Consider the following 21,528-nt stretch of genomic DNA (forward strand, 5'->3'; position numbering starts at 1 on the left):
TTCATCAGTATTCAAGGGGTCTATAAACTTCCCCCTTTAAACCAGCCAACACACACGTACACAGTTAACGTATATACACTAATAAAAGAGAAAGATACAAATTGACCATACCTTCGTGACGCCCACCAGCCAATCAGGAATGAGTATGCAAATTAACACAACAAAGATGGCAGGTTAACTTGCATATGCAGGCACCAAGTGGTTGGGGGCGGGGCAGGATGCTTGCGTCGCCATGGCGAAGACACAGGTATTCCACCCCCCCCCCCCCCCCCAGCTGCTCCAAGCCTCTGGGCAGCGTGGGAAGGCAGAAAGGCAGCTCCGGCCAGAGCGAAGGCGGTGCCGGCAGCCAGGGGAAGGAAGGCCCATTCTTGCACGAATCTTTGTGCATTGGGCCTCTAGTCCTATATAATAAAAGCCCAGCGACTGAATGGTGGAACGACCAGAACAACTGGTTGACCAGTCGCTATGACATGTACTGACCACCAGGGGGCAGATGCTCAACGCAGGAGCTGCCCCTGGTGGTCAGTGCACTACCACAGTGGGAGCACTGCTTGGCTTACTGGGATGAGCTGCTGCTCCCGCTACGAACCCCGGGCCAATGGGCAGGAACCCGGGCTGCAATCGTCGCCTCCTTGCCCCATGCTCCTCCTTCTTGCTCCCTGCCACCTCCTTTGGATGCCCGCAGGCCATGCAGCGCCGCTGCTGGGCTCACAGAGCTGACCATGGAGGCTGGGAGGCGGGTTCGTGGCTGCTGCAGGTCCTCTCAGTGCTATTGTGCCTGGGCCTGGCCCCAACCAGGTCCCCTGGAGAGGCTAGCACTCCAGCTCCATGGAAGATGCTGGACCAGGGAGCAGCCACTCAGAGGGCGGGTCCACAGCCACTCAGTTGAATGGCAGTGCTCTCTCACAGCAGGCCGATCCCCGCAGGCCACACACCCCACCAGTGCACGAATCACGTGCACCAGGCCTCTAGTCTATAATAATAAAAGGGTAATATGCAAATCAACCAAACCCGAATGGTGGAACAACTGTCTGGATGACCTAATGGACGACCTTCCGGATGAAGCCAGGGCTGTGAGGGCCGAGGCAGCCAGGGCTGCGAAGGCCTATTCTTGCACAAATGCATGAATTTTGTGCAATGGGCCTCTAGTTTCTTAATAATAAGCCATCCTATTAACATGAACCAAACAATCTAAATCAATTAGGTATTAGGTAGTGCGGTTTGAGAGGGACGTCTGATTTAACAAAATATTATTGTTAATGAAACACTGAGAAATATCAAATCTAAACGTTTATAATGAGTAGTCCTGAATCCAGCCCTAAGTACACTGCACTTCATTAGACTGTAATTTTTAAAAGATTAAATTAAAAGAAACAAAAAACTGCCAAACTCAGAAAAAAGCTTTTTTAAAAAATTTATTTTTAAAATAAATTTGGGTGCAAGTTATAGACACTAAATCTAGCCAGCAAAGAGAACAGAGGAACAATATTTTGTTGCATACGATTGGTTTATTTAATTAATTTAAAACATTTTCTTGATTCTGTTACATATAAAATTATATAAAGAGAAAAATGTGAAGAGCAGTGCTAGGATAATAATATGAAGGTTTACAGGAAAAGCTAATCTTTCATGTAATTTCTGAGACCACTTTCTTTTACATTAAACCCTATTAAAGTGTTACATTTCCCTAAATGGTTCTAAATTTCATAAAGAATAACAATTTTTCTATGTCAACTATATTTAACTTGTATGCATTGCATTTCTCTTTATTTTTTAATTATAGAGGTAATACATGGTGATTGTTAAAAAAGCCTTCAATTTGTAAGTAAAACACCCAGGTATAATCTTTCACCCCCGCTCCCCAATCATACTCTCCTTTCCAAAGGTAGTTACTTTAACATTTTAGTATGTGATTGTTGTTGTTATTGTTTTTTCTAAAATGTTACACACATTACTGTGATGTAATTTGTGAACAATTTTTTCAAAGGTCATCCATTGTATTTTCATGCCTTAGCATAATTTTCAATTGCTCTAAAACTTGATGTTACTTGCGTTTATTTATGTCTCATTTACTTTTCTGTAAATAGATATAACTTTTCAACAAGGTAATCAATTCCCCAACTTTTATGTCGTTCTTCAAATGCATCTACTTTCTCAAGACACTGACAAGTGCACACTGAACCTGAAACAAGAAGAAAGGGTAACAAGTTAAACCTTTATGAAGAATGCAATCAGGGATTCTTCTGAAAACACATCAAATGATTTTAAAAACTGTGTACTGAAGATTTTTCTCTTTTTTTCTAATGAAAATGGGGAATTACTAAGGCAAATTCTGAACTCTAAATTGTTATCACTTATAACTCCTAAGAGCCAAACTAAACATACCATCTCTCTGGAAGAATTCAAACGTCTACAACATAAGCATACCACTTAGCTAAAAAGGCATATTACAAAAAAAAAAAGCATATTACAGAGATCTCTCCTTTTCTAGGACAAAATAGTCTTCAATAAAATGGTTTCTGACCTTTAAATTTTGTACTTCTAGGTAATAATAGTTTGATAATAGTTCAGAACAGCTAACTGTTGACATTATTTAAAAAGTTACAGCATACATTCATAACTTACCAAATAGTCTTTTGATTTCATCATCTGATACATAAAATGGTGGTCCTAGGTAAAAGAAACGCATGGTTAGATCTCATTCTAAAGAGAAATAAATTCTCAGGATCCACTTCTCAGCTTATTTCCAACGACCTAGGTACACTTATTCTACATAGAACTTGATTAGCCAAATAGGTGAGCGTGTGACAGGTTCTGCTGCTTTTTTTCTACCATCTCATACCAAAGCCTGGCTTCCTGAGGTGGGTCCCACCTCCAGCAGAGATGAGGTGGCTGAGCCAGCCATGGGACTTGGGAACGCTGAAATCATACCAGAGTTCATTAACAAATTCCCTAGGGTTTCCTTCCTCGTCTTGGGATACTGATTTTCTACTGCTCCTGCTCTCCCCTGTATTCTATACACCCTCCCACTTTGCTGAGGGCCATTCACTTCAAAGGAAACAGCTTCTGCCCCTGGCTAGAGCTCTCTCTGCCGAGCTCCCCCATCAGGCACTGCTTGCTGTGTTTTCTCCCCATAGGCCACTCCCTAAGCCTGCTGTTCAGGAATGAAATTGAAATCAGATTAGCAGAGCTGATATCTGTCTCCATTAATTTCTATTTCCATCGAATTGTCCCAGATTTCATTAAGAACAACAGGTCTCATCTTTTAATGAGTTTTTAGGATGATTCAAAGAAAAAAAAAACACTAACATATGTAAATGTTTCTAAAACAGAGTACTTTTTAAAAAGCACAATTAAACATCAAAAAGGGAATTTTTAGAAATGAAAAATCTACACAGCTGGTTTTCAAATTTTCCTGAAGACAAAGTTCAGCGATGACAAAAGTTAAGCTTCAATGTTCAAACGCATCAAAATGGGTCCAGAAAAAAACACACAGCACTTTTACAAATTCAAAACAAAGATAGTTATATAAAAAAAAATGCAATCAATAAATTGTAAAATTTCATAAATTAAAAAACAGCAATAGTTTAGAGCTTTTCTCGCACACCTCCTACCTCAACACGTCCACTTTTGACACTGTCCTCCTATGAGGGTGTTTGTGTGTGCAGCCATAGGCATCTGCCCAGATCATCCCCATCACCACGGATGACATAGATATGCTCTATCTATAGCAAAGCAAACAAATCTCTCTTCCTCCTAATCATGAGATTTCTCTTTTACATTAGGGCCATCCATTTCTCCCTCTCTTTCATAGTTTGAGCTGTGAATGAACAAAATGGGAATGTAATATGAGAAAAATATGTACCCAGTGGGAAGACAGAAAAAGTTTATAGTTTCCATTACCCAAAACTAGACTTATCTTCATGTATGTGTATGTATAAACACTATACTTCCTATGGGATAAATTAGGAGAAAATTAATGCTATTCATGTCATAGAATTAAATCAGGAAATGAGGCAATTAGGAAAACAAAAAGACTTTACCTGCATATTTAGTTGGATCATAAGAAAAAACACTCAAGAGGTACTGGAACCCTTTTCTCATTAGGGACAGCATTATATCTGCATAGCTAAAACAAACAAACAAAAGCACACAGAAAAGTACGTGTCAGAATTCTCTACAAAGGCAAAGCCTGGCAGGGAGGGAAGGCAGCCTTTACTTTCATCTACGTCACTGAGCTTATTTCTTCTAACAACCCCGTGAAGCTGATTCTCATTCTAAAAGTCAGAAATTGGTTCCACAAATTATGTCATCAGCCTAAACTGGGAAATAATAAAGATGGGAGTGAAAATGAGGCTGCTTCCAGAGCCGCTCAGACCAGAAGACTTCACAATGAGACGAGCAGAGATCACTTCCACTCAGATGTACCCAGAGGTCTGGCCACTTTGAACACATTCTTCCCAAAGGGCCACCGTGTGCTCTGGGGCAGTGACACCTCTTCCCAGGCGGGTCCCAAAATCACCTGGGCGCTTGCTCAAAAAAACAAAAACAAAAAAAGACGCTTGAGCTCCATCCCCACAGACTGATTCTGTAGGTTTACTGTGGGACATGGTATGCTGTAGGGCTGTGGTTCTCAACCTTGGCTGCACATTAGAATCACCGGGGAATCTTTTTAAAATCCTGATTTCTGGGCCTCATCCTCCGGAAATTCTGTTTCTTTGTTATGGGGTGGGGCCACAACATTAGTAACAAAGAAACATCTTCTTGAGTCACCGGCACTTGAATAAACCACTTACCTCTCACCAGCACCTATCTCACAAGTTTGGCTTTTGTAGTGGCAGGCGGCTGAACTTGGGTTCAGTTTCAGGAATAATGAGAGCATATACCTCACAGGGTTGTTTTGTGGGTGAAATGTGTTTGATGCACATAAAGTATTTAAAACAATGTCTGGCACATGGCAAATGTATGACAAGTGTCACCTGGTATGTTAGCGGAGGTGGTGATGGTGGTACTAGTAGAAATATTACAATTTTGCAGAGGAGTAAACTGAGACTTAGAGAAGGTGGATACTTTGATCAAGGCAACACAGCTTGGAAATGACAGTCACAAGCCTTGTACCCAGGTCCCTATGGCCAAATCCTATACTTTTTAGACAAAAATGGTGTTGGATTTAGGTCTTCTAATTTCAAATACAAAATGCTACTTTAAACCAGTAAAAGCCTAGCTAATTGTCTAGAATCCAGAAAAAGCACAGCATACTAAATTAAGAAGGCAAGAAATAAAAAAGTAAAGAAAGGAAGAAAGAGGAAGAAAGAAATGAAAAGCCAACATTATTAAAGAAACCAAATTACTAACCGTTTACGATCACCTGGGTTAATAGCAACGAATGCTCCTCTATCCCAAATCCTGTCAAATTTGCCAATATTTGCTCTATCAGAAAAAAAGAAAAAAATTTACAACATTTTATATAAGAAACATCAAATCTTTAACACATCGAACAGTGATTCCCATGGTGCATGCTGGTACTTCAGCAGGTGTTACAGACCTAGGTGTGAAGGTGACACCTGTCTTACTTTCCCTTCCTTTTACTTACTTGTCTAGGGTCATGACAATGTTTTCCATAGTTTGGAAGCTATCCAAGGACAAAAATATTGGGGAGGTAGGACGTGTTCAATGACTGCTGGCCTCACTGACTTTTTGTCAGTGTAGCCAACGATAAAAATAACTGCAGAACAGACTCAAACCAATGCTTTGTGAGTGCTACTACACGTGGATGGGGAGAGGAAAGACTTGCCCCCACCCCAGCACGGCCAGCAAGTACTGAGGTTTCTAAAAGTGCAGAGGTAGTATTCAGTCCTACCTGGGAAGGTCAAAAAGGTTGCAACAGTACAATGAGATGTTCCCCGAAGAACTCTGTAATGAAAAAGTCAAGGAAAAAAAGTCTACTTATTAGGAGATAACTGAGTAGTAAAGGAAAGAAAAGAGGGGAAAAACAAAGGTGGTGGAGAGAGAATGCATAATTAAATATAAAGGATATAATTTTACTGCAGATAATGTTTTTACTGAAAATAAAATTTTACTGAAAAACATTTTTTAATGGCGTATTTTTTTTAAAAAAAACTGTTCTTTTGGATCAACTCAAGGAGAAAATAAAGAGAGATTAACCTCATTAACTTGTTAAAATTTAGCAATATTTATTTCATCAGAGTCCAGTTCAATCAATACTAGGCAAGCTGATAGAGAAAGGTAAAATATATTAATAGTTATTCATGAAAAGTGCAGTTGGGGTGATGTCCCCTTTGCTCTTTCATTCATTCCTCTAATGAGCATGATTTTCTAAGTGCTTTGTGGATAGGACTACCCTGGTTCTAGATAGTGGATGTGAACTTGACACCATCTCTGACCACAATGGGGACAACCTGGTGCAGCAGAGCGGCGTGGGTACAGAGAAACTTTACACTGCAGAACGGCCTGTACTGTTCTGGTTGTGTGCCTGAGAACTGTGAGAACCGAGGACAGAACAGGGAACTGACTGGGGAAAGGCTGAACAAGAGGCGGCTTTGAAAGGGCGTTGGTGCATCTGCTAACATTACAGGGGTTGGGCTGGGGGTGCAGTTCAGGGGGAGTATCATGACATGGATTCCATCATGTCCAGAGGATGGAAGTCTAGGAGGTGGGGTGCGGGCAGGGGTGAAGGGCAAGTTAGCAAAGGTGCATCAGGATGTGAAACTCTTGGACTATATTCTGAAATGAGGTGCCAACAGAGGTTTATAAATACAGGAGGGAGGGTCTTTGAAGACCAGTTCAGAAGTACTCTGGGGGCAGCCCAGAGAGGCCTGGGCCTGGAGGCAGGGAGAACAACCAGTTCTTTTCTTCCTTTTTTTTTTGTTAATCCTCACCTGAGAATATTTTCCCATTGATTTTTCAGAAGAGTAAAAGAGAGAGGGAAAGATAGAGCTGGGAGGAGCCTGCAACTAACACACGTACCCTTGACCAGAATCGAACCCGGGATCCTTTGGTCCGCAGGCTGACGCTCTATCCACTGAGCCAAACCGGCTAAGGCCAGCCAGTGCATCTTAACTGTGGATGCAGACTGGAATCACTGGGGAACTTTCAATAGTACTGATGCCAGCCCCACCCCGGAGTTTCTGACGTATTTGGCCTGAGGTGAGTCCTCAGACTGGGAACTTTAAAAGATCCACAGGTGACTTCGAATGTGAGGGCTGAGAGCCATTGCTCCAAGAGGCATGTGGGAGCAGGACTCACCTCTTTGGACTGAGATTCTTCGATGATTGTGAATGGGATGGGAGGAAGCTGTAAAATAAAGTACTAGCAAGCCTCCTAATGTCCTGAGCAATTAATTTCAGCATTTAAAAATGAGAGTACTTTGTGAGAGACTGAATGTACCAACAATGGCCAGACCACGTAAGACAAGAGAACTTGGACCCATAAGCTCCCAGCAACCAGCCTGGGAAGCCAAACCACAGCCTATGTGGTCAATGGCTGCCAGCCTCCTTACTTTTTACCCTCCCCACTCAGGACCAACCAGAGAAAGTCAAATATACAACCTAAACCCATCACAGAGTATGGCCCCCTCTAGCTAGCCCCACTTTGGCTTCCCCAGCCCAACAGCCTCCAATCAGGGCACGCCTGAAGCCTTTGCGTTTTTCACTATTAAGCTTTCCCACTCTCCTGCCTGTCTTTTGGGGCTCTTCCAAATGCAAGTGGCTCACCCCCTCTGCTTGTTCACATTAGGGCCTTTATTATCCCCACACTATGACCCCAAGCTGGTGAAGCAGTGCCGCTGGATCATTCTGGCAGCAGGATGACAACTTCCAAATCTATTCTTTCCAACCTAAGGGCTGCCCTGCACTTCAGGGACCTAAAACCATTTGCCAGCTATACCTTTGCCATTCTACAGGTCTCTTAAACTCAGCATCTCCAAAACAAAACGCATTTTCTCTCCATTCCCTGCCATTCAACCTGTCATCTATTCTGGAAATAGGAACTCATCATCCTCTTGATCTCTCAGTTAATCACTAAATACCCCCAGTTTGGCATCCTCAGCATTGCTTTACCCTACCTGTGTTCCTCTGAGCGCCCCTGTCACTCTCCTAGCTCAGGTTTTCAAGATCTCTTTCCCAGACCACCGCTCACAGCCTCCCATCTGCTCTGTCAGGAGGCTCCTTCCCTTCAAATGTACTGCCCTTGAGGCCACAAGGGTCTGTTGACTCAAAGGAAAATCTGGCCTTGTCACCTTCCCACTTAAACCTTGCTGCACATGTCCCGCCGGTGTGGCTCAGTGGTTGACCATCGACCCATGCACCAAGAGGTCACTGGTTTGATTCCTGGTCAGGGTACGTGCCTGAGTTGTGGGCTTAATCCCCAGTGTGGGGGTGTGCAAAAGGCAGCCAATCAATGATGATCCTCTCTCATCAATCTTTCTATCTCTCTATCCCTCTCCCTTCCTCTCTCTCTAAAAATAAAAAAAAATAAAAAAACAACTTGGGGTTGAGGGGACCCTGAAAGTCCTAAACCTGATATATTTTTTAAAAATAATAATAAAATAAAACCTTGCTGCATAGTCTGAAGGTACCAGCTTCATAGGGCATCTGAGACCATGGATGTGACGCCCTGCCTGTCCCAGCCCTGTCAGTCACCATGCTTCATTCAGGAAGCTCCCCCAGGCTGGGTTAGGTAATTTTCCTCTCTGTTCCCTTAATACCAATACCATTACACATAATTCCACTTATGACAGCTTTCTCTGCGTTTCTCTTTTCTCTTCTAAGCTAAAGGATTCTTTAGGGCAGGGACTGTATTATCTTCTCAATGTCTCATGCAGGGTGTGGCACAAAACAGGTTTCAGAAATGACAACTTGTAAATTTAAAAAATCATATAGGCCCTGGCCGGTGTGGCTCAATTGGTTGAGCATCATCCTGTGCACCAAAAGGTCACCAGTTTGATTCGAGGTCAGGGCACATATCCAGTTTTGTGGGTTTGATCCCCAGTTGGGGTGCACACTGGAGGCAACGAATTGATGTTTCTCTCTCTCCCTTTCCCTTACTCTGTCTTTAAAAATAAATAAAATCAATAATCAGAGAGAATCATTGATTGGCTGCCTCCTGCGTGCCCCACACTGGGGATCGAGCCTGTAACCCAGGCATGTGCCCTGACCAGGAATCAAACCATGACCTCCTGTTCCATAGGTTGACGCTCAACTCCTAAACCATGCTGGCTGGGCTATCCATCAATCTTTTTAAGCCCTAGCTCCTTAATTTATAAGTGAATCTTATGTACACTTGCATAGTATCCTCATTCATATTGAAAAAACATTTTTGTGGGGTATGGAAATAATTGTTTACGAAAAAACAAAACAAACCTTGAATACTTTGGCTCCAGGAATTTCCTTGATTGGTTCTTCTGAGTAAGAAAGATTCTGCTCCGTAAAAAATTCCCGTATCCCAAGTTCACTGATTTCCACGCCGACTACACTGTGTCCCCGATCTGCAAACCTGCATAAAACCATATATTTACACTTAAGTTTTTATTTTAAATATAGTACTAAATAAAAGGATACGCCCAATAAGCATATATTTTCCTTAACTTTAAGGGATTTACATGAATTCAGGTTCATAGGGTTTCATAGAACATATAGATCCACAGAAAGTGAATCTATATATTTTCAAACCATATGTTATATGGAATTCTGAAAAATTCATTTATATGACTTCAGGAAAATAATTTGTAATTTTGGAAGATTATTCCTTAAAGTGTTGATTTACTACAACTGGACTTTATTAGAAGAGTTTCTGATTTAAAAGCATCCTATGGATTAAAAACACTTTTCAATTTCTCTAAATCGGCTCTGTCCATTAGAACCTTCAGTGATGATGGACGTGTCTATACCTACGCGTCCAGGCCAGCAGCCGCTAACCACACTGGCTGCCGAACACCTGGGACTTGGCCAGTGTGATCTAGTTTACATTTAAATAGCCACATGCGGCCAGTAGCTATGGTACTGGAGCCTATGGCTCTAGAACACTAGCATCCATTTCTATAAAAAATCTTATAATTTTCATTTACTTACAATCTTATAATATTCATTTACAATACATTCTACCCAGAAATTTATTTAATTATCATATGCAAATAACTAGAATTTTCCTGGTAAGCTTTATAATTACAGAACTCACAGACTTGGAATGCTGCACTCCAGAGAAAACATGACTAGTGGCACAAAATACCTAGGCAAAGTATTGACTTTATGCCAAATTAAATTAAACACACACACAGTCAGTCCTGCGATAATGCAACATATGCCTACCTAAAAATCACCGCACTACGCAAAATCATGCAGTAAAAATCACAAGGCTCATGGAGAAGATAAGGGTTGGGGTGCAACATTAAAAACTTTGTCATAATGTAATATTATTCAGCTATAAAAAAAGAACAAAGTGTTGCCATTTGTGACAACCTGGGTGAACCTTGAGGGCGTTATGCTAATTGAAATAAGTCCGAAGAGAAAGACAAATACCATATGATTTCATTTACATGTGAAATCTAAAAATAAAATAAAAAAACAAACAAATTAATTTAATAGATAAAGAGAGCAGGTTGATGGTTGCCAGAGGCTGGGGTTGGGGGCCGGGCAACATGGGTGAAGGGAGTCAAAAAGTACAAACTTCCAGTTATAAAATAAATAAGTCATGGGGATGTAATGTACAGCACAAGGATATAGATACTAATACTGTATTGCATACAGGTTGGGGCCAAAATAGGTTTTCAGTTGTTCCTATGGAAAATAATACAATAATTAATAATAATTCAAGAATAAACTGCATACTCACACCTTAACCCACTTTTGCCCCACCCTGTATTTGAAAGTTGCTAAGAGTAGATCTTAAAAGTTCTTATCAGGAGAAAAAAAATTATAACTATGTATTGTGACGGATGTTAACAAGACTTACTGTGGTGATCCTTGTGCAGTACCTACAAATATCAAATCATTGTGCTGTACACCTGAAACTAACATAATGTATGCCAATTATACATTTAGGCATTTACGTATGTATGTATGTATTTGTTTATTGGCGTTCCAGTGAGTTTTCACTGAGATAAATTAAAAAAAAATCAACATTTTATCAACCATCTTTTCTGAACTTTATAAACTCAGCAGAGACACTGGTCCACATGTGCACACACAACATGATACCTGCTGACCAAAACAAAGCCCCACTGGAACACTTGCCAATTGCAACAGAAAGCCAATTTTCCCTTTCTGCCAATTTTTTCAAAATTTTGAGTCCCCACTGTTCACTTCTCAGTGGAAATGGTCCCATATGGCTAGGGAACAATAAAATTCTACCCCATTTTTACTGAACAAAAAAATATTTTCAGGTTTTAGTTTTGTTTCAAAACAGGGAACAGTGACTTTGTTTTCTCCAGGCACTCTCCCCCAGAACCATTGGTTAAAATACAGTATTCCGCTATCTTACTAACCCAACGCTACCCTCTCCCCTGCTCAGTACTGTCAATTGGAGAATTTAAATACACTTTCTGTTGGAATCTGTCAGCTATGGTCCAGGTGCCAGGCTGGCTCCCTCTGACCTCATGAACTGGACCCTTAACTCTTTACCCTAAAGATGAGTTTTTAGATCTGGAGAGTGGATTTTCTCTGGGAGTTTAAAAACTATCTTTAAGGAAATACAGAACTTCAAGCTCACCAAAGTCCACTTAAATTCACCAAAAAGGTGACTGACTTCAGCTCCCACAAGGCCAATAATTTTGTTTGACAAAGATATTCTGCCAGAAAATGATTCCCCAATAACAGTTTTTAAGATGCACAGAATGCTGAAAAAAGTAGCAAATTAAAGTAACATGGCTTAATTCCCAAGAATCTATTTCATTTTTTTGTTACTCATCTATAAGGTCAGGAGTGTGGCTTAAGGCAGTTTCTGATGAGGTTATAAACTTTCAAAGTATTTCTAAATCCTCATTGCAGATTCCCTTTCTTTTGGGGCACAGTCACCTCCCTCCCACCCCTACTTAAAAAAATTAAACCAAGTGAGATGTTTTGATACCAACAATTTACACTCAAGGCTTTGTGCTGAGTTGTCTGGTTCTAACCCAAGCATGATGATATCAAACACAAAGCACATGGCAAAGGAAAGATGCTCCAATCTCATTCTGAAAACAAGCATTAATAACCAGTTGCCTCCCCTCTCCCCCCAGGATTATTCCTTAACTTAAAAATAATGTTTAAAAAAGTTGTTACATATTTGCTATAACTTATCTCTGTGAACCAACATTTAGAAATAAACTGGGTAAGCATTACATAAGAAGAAAAAACCTTTGTCAGTAGAAAAAGACAGAAAACTAGTAGAAATTTGGCACAGTTTACACATGTTAAATAGTTATATAATATACAAATACTACAACATGGACTTTACACCTTGAGAAAGACCAGACGTTTACTTATAGAACTGGGCGTTGGAAGGGCTACAGCTTTTGAGTTATTGTGAAGTGATGGACAGAGGATTATTGGGAATCGAGTTTAAAGTCCTAACTCTAGCTGTGGATGGGACTGACTCACAGCACACAAGATGAGCTGAGGCCTCTGGGAGAGGTTTGAGGTGTGTGCCTGTGTTTGTTTTATCTATTCGTACACAGCTTAGTTCCATTGGGCAGAGTTATCTGCTTTCACCTCATGTTTCTTGCAGACTAAACAAATGTAAAATCCATGTCATGCTCAAATTATTCCATAATATATCAATGGAGTTGAACAAAATTCACATTTTTTAAATACAAGGTAGAGCAGAAGTCACAGTAGCTATTACCCACATAAGACTACACACTTTCTACGTGGTCAGAGCATGAACTGTTTATAGTTCTAAAATAAACATCTTAATAACATGTCTTTCATATTTCCTAGGAAGTTTGTAAGTTAATGTATAGGGAATATTTCTTTTATATTTTTCATGCATTTTTTGAAGTTATATAAACAAAAGAGTCTAAACCAGCTGCATGAATTTTTATTTCCATTCAACATATGGAAAAATGAGAAGCTCTCCCACTGCAGACACAGCGGACTCTCATAGCCAGTTAGCCTGGAGGTCAAATCACCCCCGGTACTGCCGACAACAATCAAGGCTTAACTACAACAAGACTGCAGACAAAGAACACTAGGGGGTGCACCAAGAAAGCATAAAAAACGCGGAGACAAAGAAACAGGACAAAACTGTCAATGGAGGATATTGAGTTCAGAACCACACTTTTAAGGTCTCTTAAGAACTGTCTAGAAGCAACCGATAAATGTAGTGAGATCCTCAAGAAATCTAATGAGACCCTCGATGTTATGATAAAGAACCAACTAGAAATTAAGCATACACGGACTGAAATAACGAATACTATACAGACTCCCAACAGCAGACCAGAGGAGCGCAAGAATCAAGGCAAAGATTTGAAATGCGAAGAAGCAAAAAACACCCAACTGGAAAAGCAAAATGAAAAAAGAATCCGAAAATACGAAGATAGTGTAAGGAGCCTCTGGGACAGCTTCAAGCATACCAACATCAGAATTATAGGGGTGCCAGAAGATGAGAGAGAGCAAGATATTGAAAACCTATTTGAAGAAATAATGACAGAAAACTTCCCCCACCTGGTGAAAGAAATGGACTTACAGGTCCAGGAAGTGCAGAGAACCCCAAACAAAAGGAATCCAAAGAGGACCACACCAAGACACATCATAATTAAAATGCCAAGAGCAAAAGACAAAGAGAGAATCTTAAAAGCAGCAAGAGAAAGAAACCCAGTTACCTACAAGGGAATACCCATACGACTGTCAGCTGATTTCTCAACAGAAACTTTGCAGGCCAGAAGGGAATGGCAAGAAATATTCAAAGTGATGAATACCAAGAACCTACAACCAAGATTACTTTATCCAGCAAAGCTATCATTCAGAACGGAAGGTCAGATAAAGAGCTTCACAGATAAGGAAAAGCTAAAGGAGTTCATCACCACCAAACCAGTATTATATGAAATGCTGAAAGGTATCCTTTAAGAAGAGGAAGAAGAAGAAAAAGGTAAAGATACAAATTATGAACAACAAACATGCATCTATCAACAAGTGAATCTAAGAATCAAGTGAATAAATAATCTGGTGATCATAATAGAATCAGGGACATAGAAAGGGAATGGACTGACTATTCTTGGCGGGGAAAGGGGTGTGGGAGATGCGGGAAGAGACTGGACAAAAATCGTGCACCTATGGATGAGGACAGTGGGTGGGGAGTGAGGGCGGAGGGTGGGGCGGGAACTGGGAGGAGGGGAGTTATGGGGGGAAAAAAGAGGAACAAATGTAATAATCTGAACAATAAAGATATAATTAAAAAAAACATATGGAAAAATGAAACACTGCTTACTATAGACTGGTATAGGCTGGATAACATTGGAATACTAGAGGCCCGGTGCACAAACTTCATGCAGGGGGTGAGGAGGGGGGTCTCTTAGCCCAGCCTGTACCCTCTCCCTATCCAGAACTCCTCAGGTAGGCTCCCTAGGCCTGGCTGGTGATCAGGACCTATCAGGGCTTTCCTTCCCCTGGCTGCCAGCAGCTGGCCCTGCCTCCGCTGCTGCCACTGCTTCCCATTTGTGCGGTGCTGCCCTCCCTCCCCCACCACCGGTCCCAATCCCTTGGCTGGCCTGGGCTTCCCTCTGTGGGGTAATTGCTGGCTGACCCCCACACCTGCCACAGCGTCACTGGCTGGTGGCCTGGGCCTCCCTCTGTGGGGCAATTGATTGCGAGCCAAATGGGCAGGGCTCTGTGATCAATTGCTACGCAGAGGGTGGCCTGGGCCTCCTTCTTTGGGGCGATTGCAGAGCCCCTGCCTCCTGATCAATTGCCCCTCCGGCCGGTGGCCTGGGCCTCCCACTTTGGGTAGATTGATCGTGGAGCCACCCCATCGATCGCCCCACAGAGGGGTGGCTTGGGCCTCCCTCTGTGGGACGATCGTGGGGTGATGGTGGGCCCCTCAACCAATCGCATCACACCCACATTGGCTGGCCTAGCACCAGAGCCTGTCATAGCATGGTCGTCTGGAAGGTTGTCTGGATGGTCATTTTGCTGTTCGGTTGATTTGCATATTACACGTTTATTATTATAGATATTGCCCTTAAAAAAACCACACCTAAGCCCAGACGGTTTGGCTTAGTGGTTGAGCATCCACCTATGAGCCAGGAGAAGGTCACGGTTCAATTCCTGGTCAGGGCACATGCCTGCATTGTGGCCTCAGTCCCCAGTGTGGGACATGCAGGAGGCAGCCAGTCAATGATTCTCTCATCATTGATGTTTCTCTCTCTCTCTTCCTCTCTGAAATCAATAAAAATATATTTTTAAAAAACCCTAAGAAAATGTTTTAAACATTTTTTTTAATGCTTTTTGGGCCTCAGTTCATAGTTTATTCAAATCTGGCATCTGTATAGACTTCAATCTACAAATTAGTAAGATAAATGAAAAACCTCTAGTATAATAATTTCTATGCAATTATATACAATTTAGTTCTGGTATTATCATAAGTGATTTTAAACCTAACATATTTAACAATCACATCTAATTGTCTGTTTCATCATACCAATCTTGTCTCTGCTTGTTAGATTTTTTTTTTTTGATTTTTTTTTGCCAGGAAATATCTTATTGACAACCAGGGCAGGGACACAGCCATAAGAGAGGGAAGTACACAGGACTACAAACTAAAACCCAATAGCCAGCAGGGGCCATTTGGGACAGGAACACTGCATCCTGGGGTCCTCAAGGTCTCCTACCCGTAGACACACAAGACTGGGCATCCAGGAGAGGGGGCAGTGACTCTGGAGCCCCAGGGAATGGCAGGATATATGATGCCTCATTACGAGAGACGGGGCAAGCAGGTAAAATGGAGAGAGGGTCCATCACTGCCTAAAGCCACCTCCTCCTCTTAGAGCCCAACACCAGGTGGAGGACGGAACCACCTAGGATTTTACAATCAGCTACTGATTATAAAATCCTATGAGGGTAGCCTTCTCATCATTCATCTGTTTACCACTGTAGATGAGCTGCTGCTGCTGTGTGTGTGTGTTGGGGTGGGGGTGGGGGGGTGGGGGGGAGGGGGAGGGGGGGTTCCCTCTTTTACACATTCCTTGATTCATTCCACTGTATCTGTGGGTTCAATGTCAACCTCAATCTCCTTTCTGGTGAGCGTCTTCACTTTAATTAGCATCTTCTTCTAATATTGGGTCTGCATACAGATAAATTGCTGCTTCTACTGCTGTGGTGGCTGCTGCCACTTCCCAGCACTCTGTCGGTGGGAGTCACTCTAGATCAGTGATGGCGAACCTATGACACGTGTGTCAGAGGTGACACACGACCTCATTTTTTTGGTTGATTTTTCTTTGTTAAATGGCGTTTAAATATATAAAATAAATATCAAAAATGTAAGTCTTTGTTTTACTATGGTTGCAAATATCAAAAAATTTCTATATGTGACACGGCACCAGAGTTAAGTTAGGGTTTTTCAAAATGCTGACACGCCGAGCTCAAAAGGTTCGCTATCACTGCTCTAGATTGTTCTTATCACTTATGACTTGGCAATAAGACAATCTATTTATAGAGTTAATAATTTTCAGGCAGGTAGTTTCCAAAGTAATTCTTTTTTCTGGTTCAGTCATCTGAATCGACTTGGTTAGGATCAAGTCTAATAATATAGTTTAAATGTCGTCAATTTCATGGCCACAGTTAAGCTATAGCAGGCATTTTACAAATGCTCTCAGCTACAAGTACTTTTCACCAAGATAAGAAAGTGTGTTAATGCATATCTGCTCTTACCATTTCATCTCAACTGCTTTCCCACAAAGAGGGAAAAATACCCTCAGTCCACTCTCGCCTTTAAGGAAAGCATCCAAATGCTTCTTTAATAGCCTGGGGAGAAAAACAAAGTTTTAAAAATTAGCCAATGCAGAGGAAAGGACTACAACTGTATGACGCTAAGTACTTTTCATGTATTACCTCACTATTCCCAACTTTACAAAGTAGATAACATTAATTATTATAATCTCCAGTTGACATAAAAAGAAATAGGAAGGCGAAGTAGCTTGCTCAGTAACATATGAGTGGTTAATCTGACTTAAATATGGGGCTGTCTTGATTAGTAATCTATAATAATAAAAGTGTAATATGCTAACTAGACTGGAGGTCCTTCCGGGAGACCTTCCAGACAAAGCTGGGGCTGTGAGGGAAGCCCAGGTCCCGGGTGCCAGAGAGAAGCTGGTGCCAGCAGCAGGGAGAAGGCAGGCCTACTCTTGCACGAATTTCATGCATCGGGCCTCTAGTTAAAAATAAAATACAAATTTCTTTGGTTGATGTTTTGAAATTTCTTTATTACTCTCTCAAAGGTATCTGTGTATGTGTTTACGTGTGTGTGAGATGTGGGGGAGCCTCTGGGTACACTGAGCTTTTCAAGCTCTCTAAATGTGTGCTCAGGTCTCAGAAGGAGGGCTGAAGAGTTACAGTTATTTTTGTAGTTAATTCCTCTGTAGAGATGTGGCTCTTCTAAGGCCATCCACATGACAGAGATAACCCATACAATGATTCTGGGATGTTGCCCCAACTACCCTCGGTGTGCAAATGCAATCCTATATAATAAAAGGGTAATATGCAAATTGATCCTAACAGCAGAACGATGGGGAATATGACTGGTCACTATGACACACACTGACCACCAGGGGGCAGACACTCAATGCAGGAGCTGCCCCCTGGTGGTCAGTGTGCTCCCACAGGGGGAGCTCTGCTTAGCCACAAGCCAGGTTGACGGCTGCCAGCACAGTGGTGGTGGCAGGAGCCTCTCCCGCCTCCTCAGCAGCGCTAAGGATGTCTGACTGCAGTTTAGGCCTGCTCCCTGCTGGCAAGTGGACATCCCCCGAGGGCTCCCAGGCTGCCAGAGGGATGTCTGACTGCCAGCTTAGGCCCGATCCCCTGGGGAGCAGGCCTAAGTCAGCAGGTGGACATCCCCCAAGGGTTCCAGACTGCGAGAGGGCACAGGTTGGGCTGAGGGACCCCCCCCCCCCCCCGAGTGCACAAGTTTTTGTGCACCGGGCCTCTAGTTAATACTAATAAAAATGTCCCCTGGGAGGGCAGATGACTGCCTGGAACAAGGAATGTCTGACATGACCACTTGACTCAGCACTGGCCTAAGATTTACTGTCCCTGCTTCGAAGCCCACTACTGCTACTAACACGTGGCTCAACATCCTGGCTCACTTGCTGATTTCTTTAAACTTTTCTTCCCCTATATAGATAATACTTTAACATTTGAACACATGTTACTGGAAAGCAAAGTAAGAACACCACCACTTCTCAGTATAAAGAGATATAGGCATTAATGTCACTTGAGCATCTGCTGTATGTGTAAGCACACATGTCCAATATATAGATGCTACAAGGGCTTAAAAAAGAAAACCATATTTCATAAACCTAAGATGCCTTCAATTGTAAGTCACACCATTATTTATACTCTGGGGGAAGAGAAAACATTGCCAATCACCTATGACATGACATAGATTGGTTCTGTTTTCAGAGATGCTAAAATGTGCACCTTAAAATCAGTCAAATAATGTGTGCCTATGTTATTATTTCTATCGCCAAAGTCAGTCTCTGATAGAGCATTTCTCTGTTATATACCAAACATTTCTTACTGGTGTCCTTGTTCTTGATGAAATGTAATTTTGCGCTCCACCCACTTTTCTTGCCAGTCTTCCAGAGTTAGTATTCGGTTTTTCTGTACCTCAGTATCGGGGTACTCTTTAACATCAAGTGAAGTTCTTGTATCATCCATAGTTTCGTGGGTACCTTTGCTTTACAAGCAGATGTCTCTAATGCCTAAGTGGGAAATATTTGCAATGTTGACATTTAAGGGCACTGCAATTCTCTTGAAGAATGAAATAAAAACTATTCTCCTCAGAAGTATGGTTCTTAAAAAATATTTCAACATCACAAGAAAAGCCATACAAAAATTGAATTACATCTTAACATTAGAGTAAAAGGTTTTAAGTTAAGAAAAGGAGAGGAGAAAAAAACAAACAGGCATTTCATACTTTATAACTTTTATAAACTTAAGATAATTTTTTCTAGCATCTCAGTTACTCTTTAATTTAAAATTTGTAAAAACTTTATCTTTGTTGTTGAAAGTATTACAGATGTCCCCCTTTCCCCCCTCATTGACCCCCTCCACCCAGCCCAGAAACCTCTAGGCTTTTACCACACTATAGTCTATGTCTGTGGGTTAGGCATATATGAATATAAGTTCTTTAAATAATCTCCCCCACCTCCCTCTGAGATTTATCAGTCTGTTTCATGCTTCTATGTATCTGGATCTATTTTGTTCATCAGTTTATTCTGTTCATTAGATTCTATATATGAGTCAGATCATGTGGTACTTGTCTTTCTCTGACTGGCTTATTTCCCTTAGCACAATACTCTCCAGGTCCCTCCAAACGGTAAGAGATCCTTCTTTATAAGAGCTGCATAGTATTCCATGGTGTAAATATACCACATATTTTTAAATGCTTACGTCTTTTTTTTAATCAATGTTACAATGCATACAATTTAAAGATTCAACAGTTATGAAAATAATAGCTCCCATTCCCAACCATCTTTAACTTTTATAGCTAAGTCTTGAAATTTAACTCTATATCTCAAAATAACAAGTTTATTTTGTGTCTTCTTGATTTTTCATTTCTAGGTAGCTTCTAGAGAAGATAAGCAGTTAGCCCTCTTTCAACTTCCCAACACACACACACACACACACACACACACACACACACACACACTCTTCTCATTTTCCCTATCCTTTCAGTAGCAGATTTTTGATTAAATATTCGGAGTACACATTGTTCTGACTCATTAAATACTTCCCACAGCTTAGCATTCTGTAATTACTTTTACTTTGCTGTGTAACTTTTTTATTCTGTAGTTAATAACTATCTTGCTTTTTTATTTATAAAATTTCTATACAGTAGTTTGAATTATATTAGTATGCTATTATTGGTGGTTCTAACTTAATGATTTATTCTTGAGAATAGCAAACAAAGCATAAAAAGGAAAAGTTCATTTTAATGCAAATTTTGGCTTTGATGTGCTTAGAATTTAAGAAGGCACATCCCTTGTAATTGGGAATATAAATTCACTTCTCAGCGAATATTTGTTAACAAATGACTTTTGCAAGGCTCTCAGAGTTTTTTGAGAGGTTAGCGTAAAGTATCTGATATTGGGTACAGAAAAGCAATGAATTTTTTTTTTATCTCCATGTCTAGTTGAAATTTGGGCTTGAGATGTCACTAAGCAGTTTTCTACTTAAAACAAAAGGAAAGCATAATTTTATCCCAGAGGCAGGGCAACCTGGATTGTACAACTCTATCCCTCTCACACAACCTTGAAATGTAACTGAACACCAGGAATATAACTTAATCACCTCTGAAAACATTAACAGCTTCTTAACTTGACCATGTCCTTTTCTGGAGAAATAAAAAGTTTCATTCTAAAATCAGATAAAACCGCAAATTATAAAAATCAGGAAAGGCAAGTTTCACTAGTATTTTTCCCCATACATGGAAATAGATGTGCGAGTTTGGTCGCTAATTTCTCCGTGGGTGGGCCCCCACCTTTAAACAAAAACATGTTACTGCTTTTTAAAAAATTTTGCTAAATTTAAGAATGACTTCCCTAAAGTGCACAAAGTTTAAGAGTACGGCTCAGTGAATGTTTACATAGAAGTTTTACACCTGTGTTAACACCATGGAGCAAGACAATATTTAAAGCACCCCAGTCCCCCCCCCCACACACACACACCACCCCCAGTGCATCACTCACTATTCTGACAAGTACTTCTCTTACCAATCACTGATACACAAGAATCTTTTGGTTTAACTTTAAATAATGGACTCACAGCAAAGTCATTTACTTCCCGGCCTCTATTCTCAGATTTCACTCTGCTCCCTGCATCCCATTCCGGGACGCGGATGGCTGGGCTGTCCATCCTTTTGAGGCTGCCGGTTCCCGAACCCCATCCCAGGCTCGCACCCAGCGGATCATTCCATCTCTCACCCGCGCTTTCGCTGGAGCTTTCGCTGGACCGCAGGGCACCTACCTCGCCAGTCGCCCGCTGCCTCACGGTCTAGCTCCGAACCGCCACGGGCGGGCAAGTAAAGGCCTGGGCGCCCCGCCTCCCCCGCGCCCCGCCTTAGTCTCCGCCCCCTGGCCCACCCCTCACCGGCGTCCAGCCCGCGCGCCCGCCCAGGTGCCCCGCCTCGGCCCCCGCCCCGGACCCGCCCCCTCCCTGGACGTCCCGCCTCCGCTCGCGTCCCCGGCCCATCCCCTCCCGGCGTCCAGGCCCCGCCCCCGCCCTCCCCAGCGCTCCGACTGGCGCAGTGGCGGAAATGGGCAAGGAGGGGCGAACCTCACCGCGAAGGCGAAGGCGGGGCCCCGACTCCTCCCTGCTCCCG

The 21,528-nt window shown here is 41.9% G+C and overlaps 1 protein-coding gene across 3 annotated transcripts; it reads right to left on the reverse strand.

Moving 5' to 3' along the window:
• Nucleotides 1-1,395: 1,395 nt before the first annotated feature.
• On the reverse strand, nucleotides 1,396-21,508 carry TPMT (thiopurine S-methyltransferase). 3 transcript variants are annotated; one of them, XM_059688740.1, is made up of 9 exons: nucleotides 21,488-21,508; nucleotides 18,724-18,907; nucleotides 16,860-16,952; nucleotides 9,381-9,513; nucleotides 5,861-5,913; nucleotides 5,356-5,430; nucleotides 4,044-4,129; nucleotides 2,626-2,670; nucleotides 1,396-2,182 (listed from the first exon to the last, which is right to left on the reverse strand). In XM_059688740.1, exons 2-9 carry the CDS (start codon nucleotides 18,861-18,863, stop codon nucleotides 2,070-2,072), a joined length of 738 nt encoding a protein of 245 aa, XP_059544723.1. In that variant the 5' UTR covers nucleotides 18,864-18,907; nucleotides 21,488-21,508; the 3' UTR covers nucleotides 1,396-2,069. The 3 variants fall into 3 exon arrangements, with proteins under 3 accessions (XP_059544723.1, XP_059544722.1, XP_059544721.1); XM_059688739.1 differs by lacking the exon at nucleotides 21,488-21,508 and adding an exon at nucleotides 21,174-21,269; XM_059688738.1 differs by lacking the exon at nucleotides 21,488-21,508 and adding an exon at nucleotides 20,973-21,146.
• Between the last annotated feature and the right edge of the window lie 20 nt (nucleotides 21,509-21,528).

This window comes from Myotis daubentonii, chromosome 3 (genome assembly GCF_963259705.1).
Source record: "Myotis daubentonii chromosome 3, mMyoDau2.1, whole genome shotgun sequence".
NCBI lineage: Eukaryota > Metazoa > Chordata > Mammalia > Chiroptera > Vespertilionidae > Myotis > Myotis daubentonii.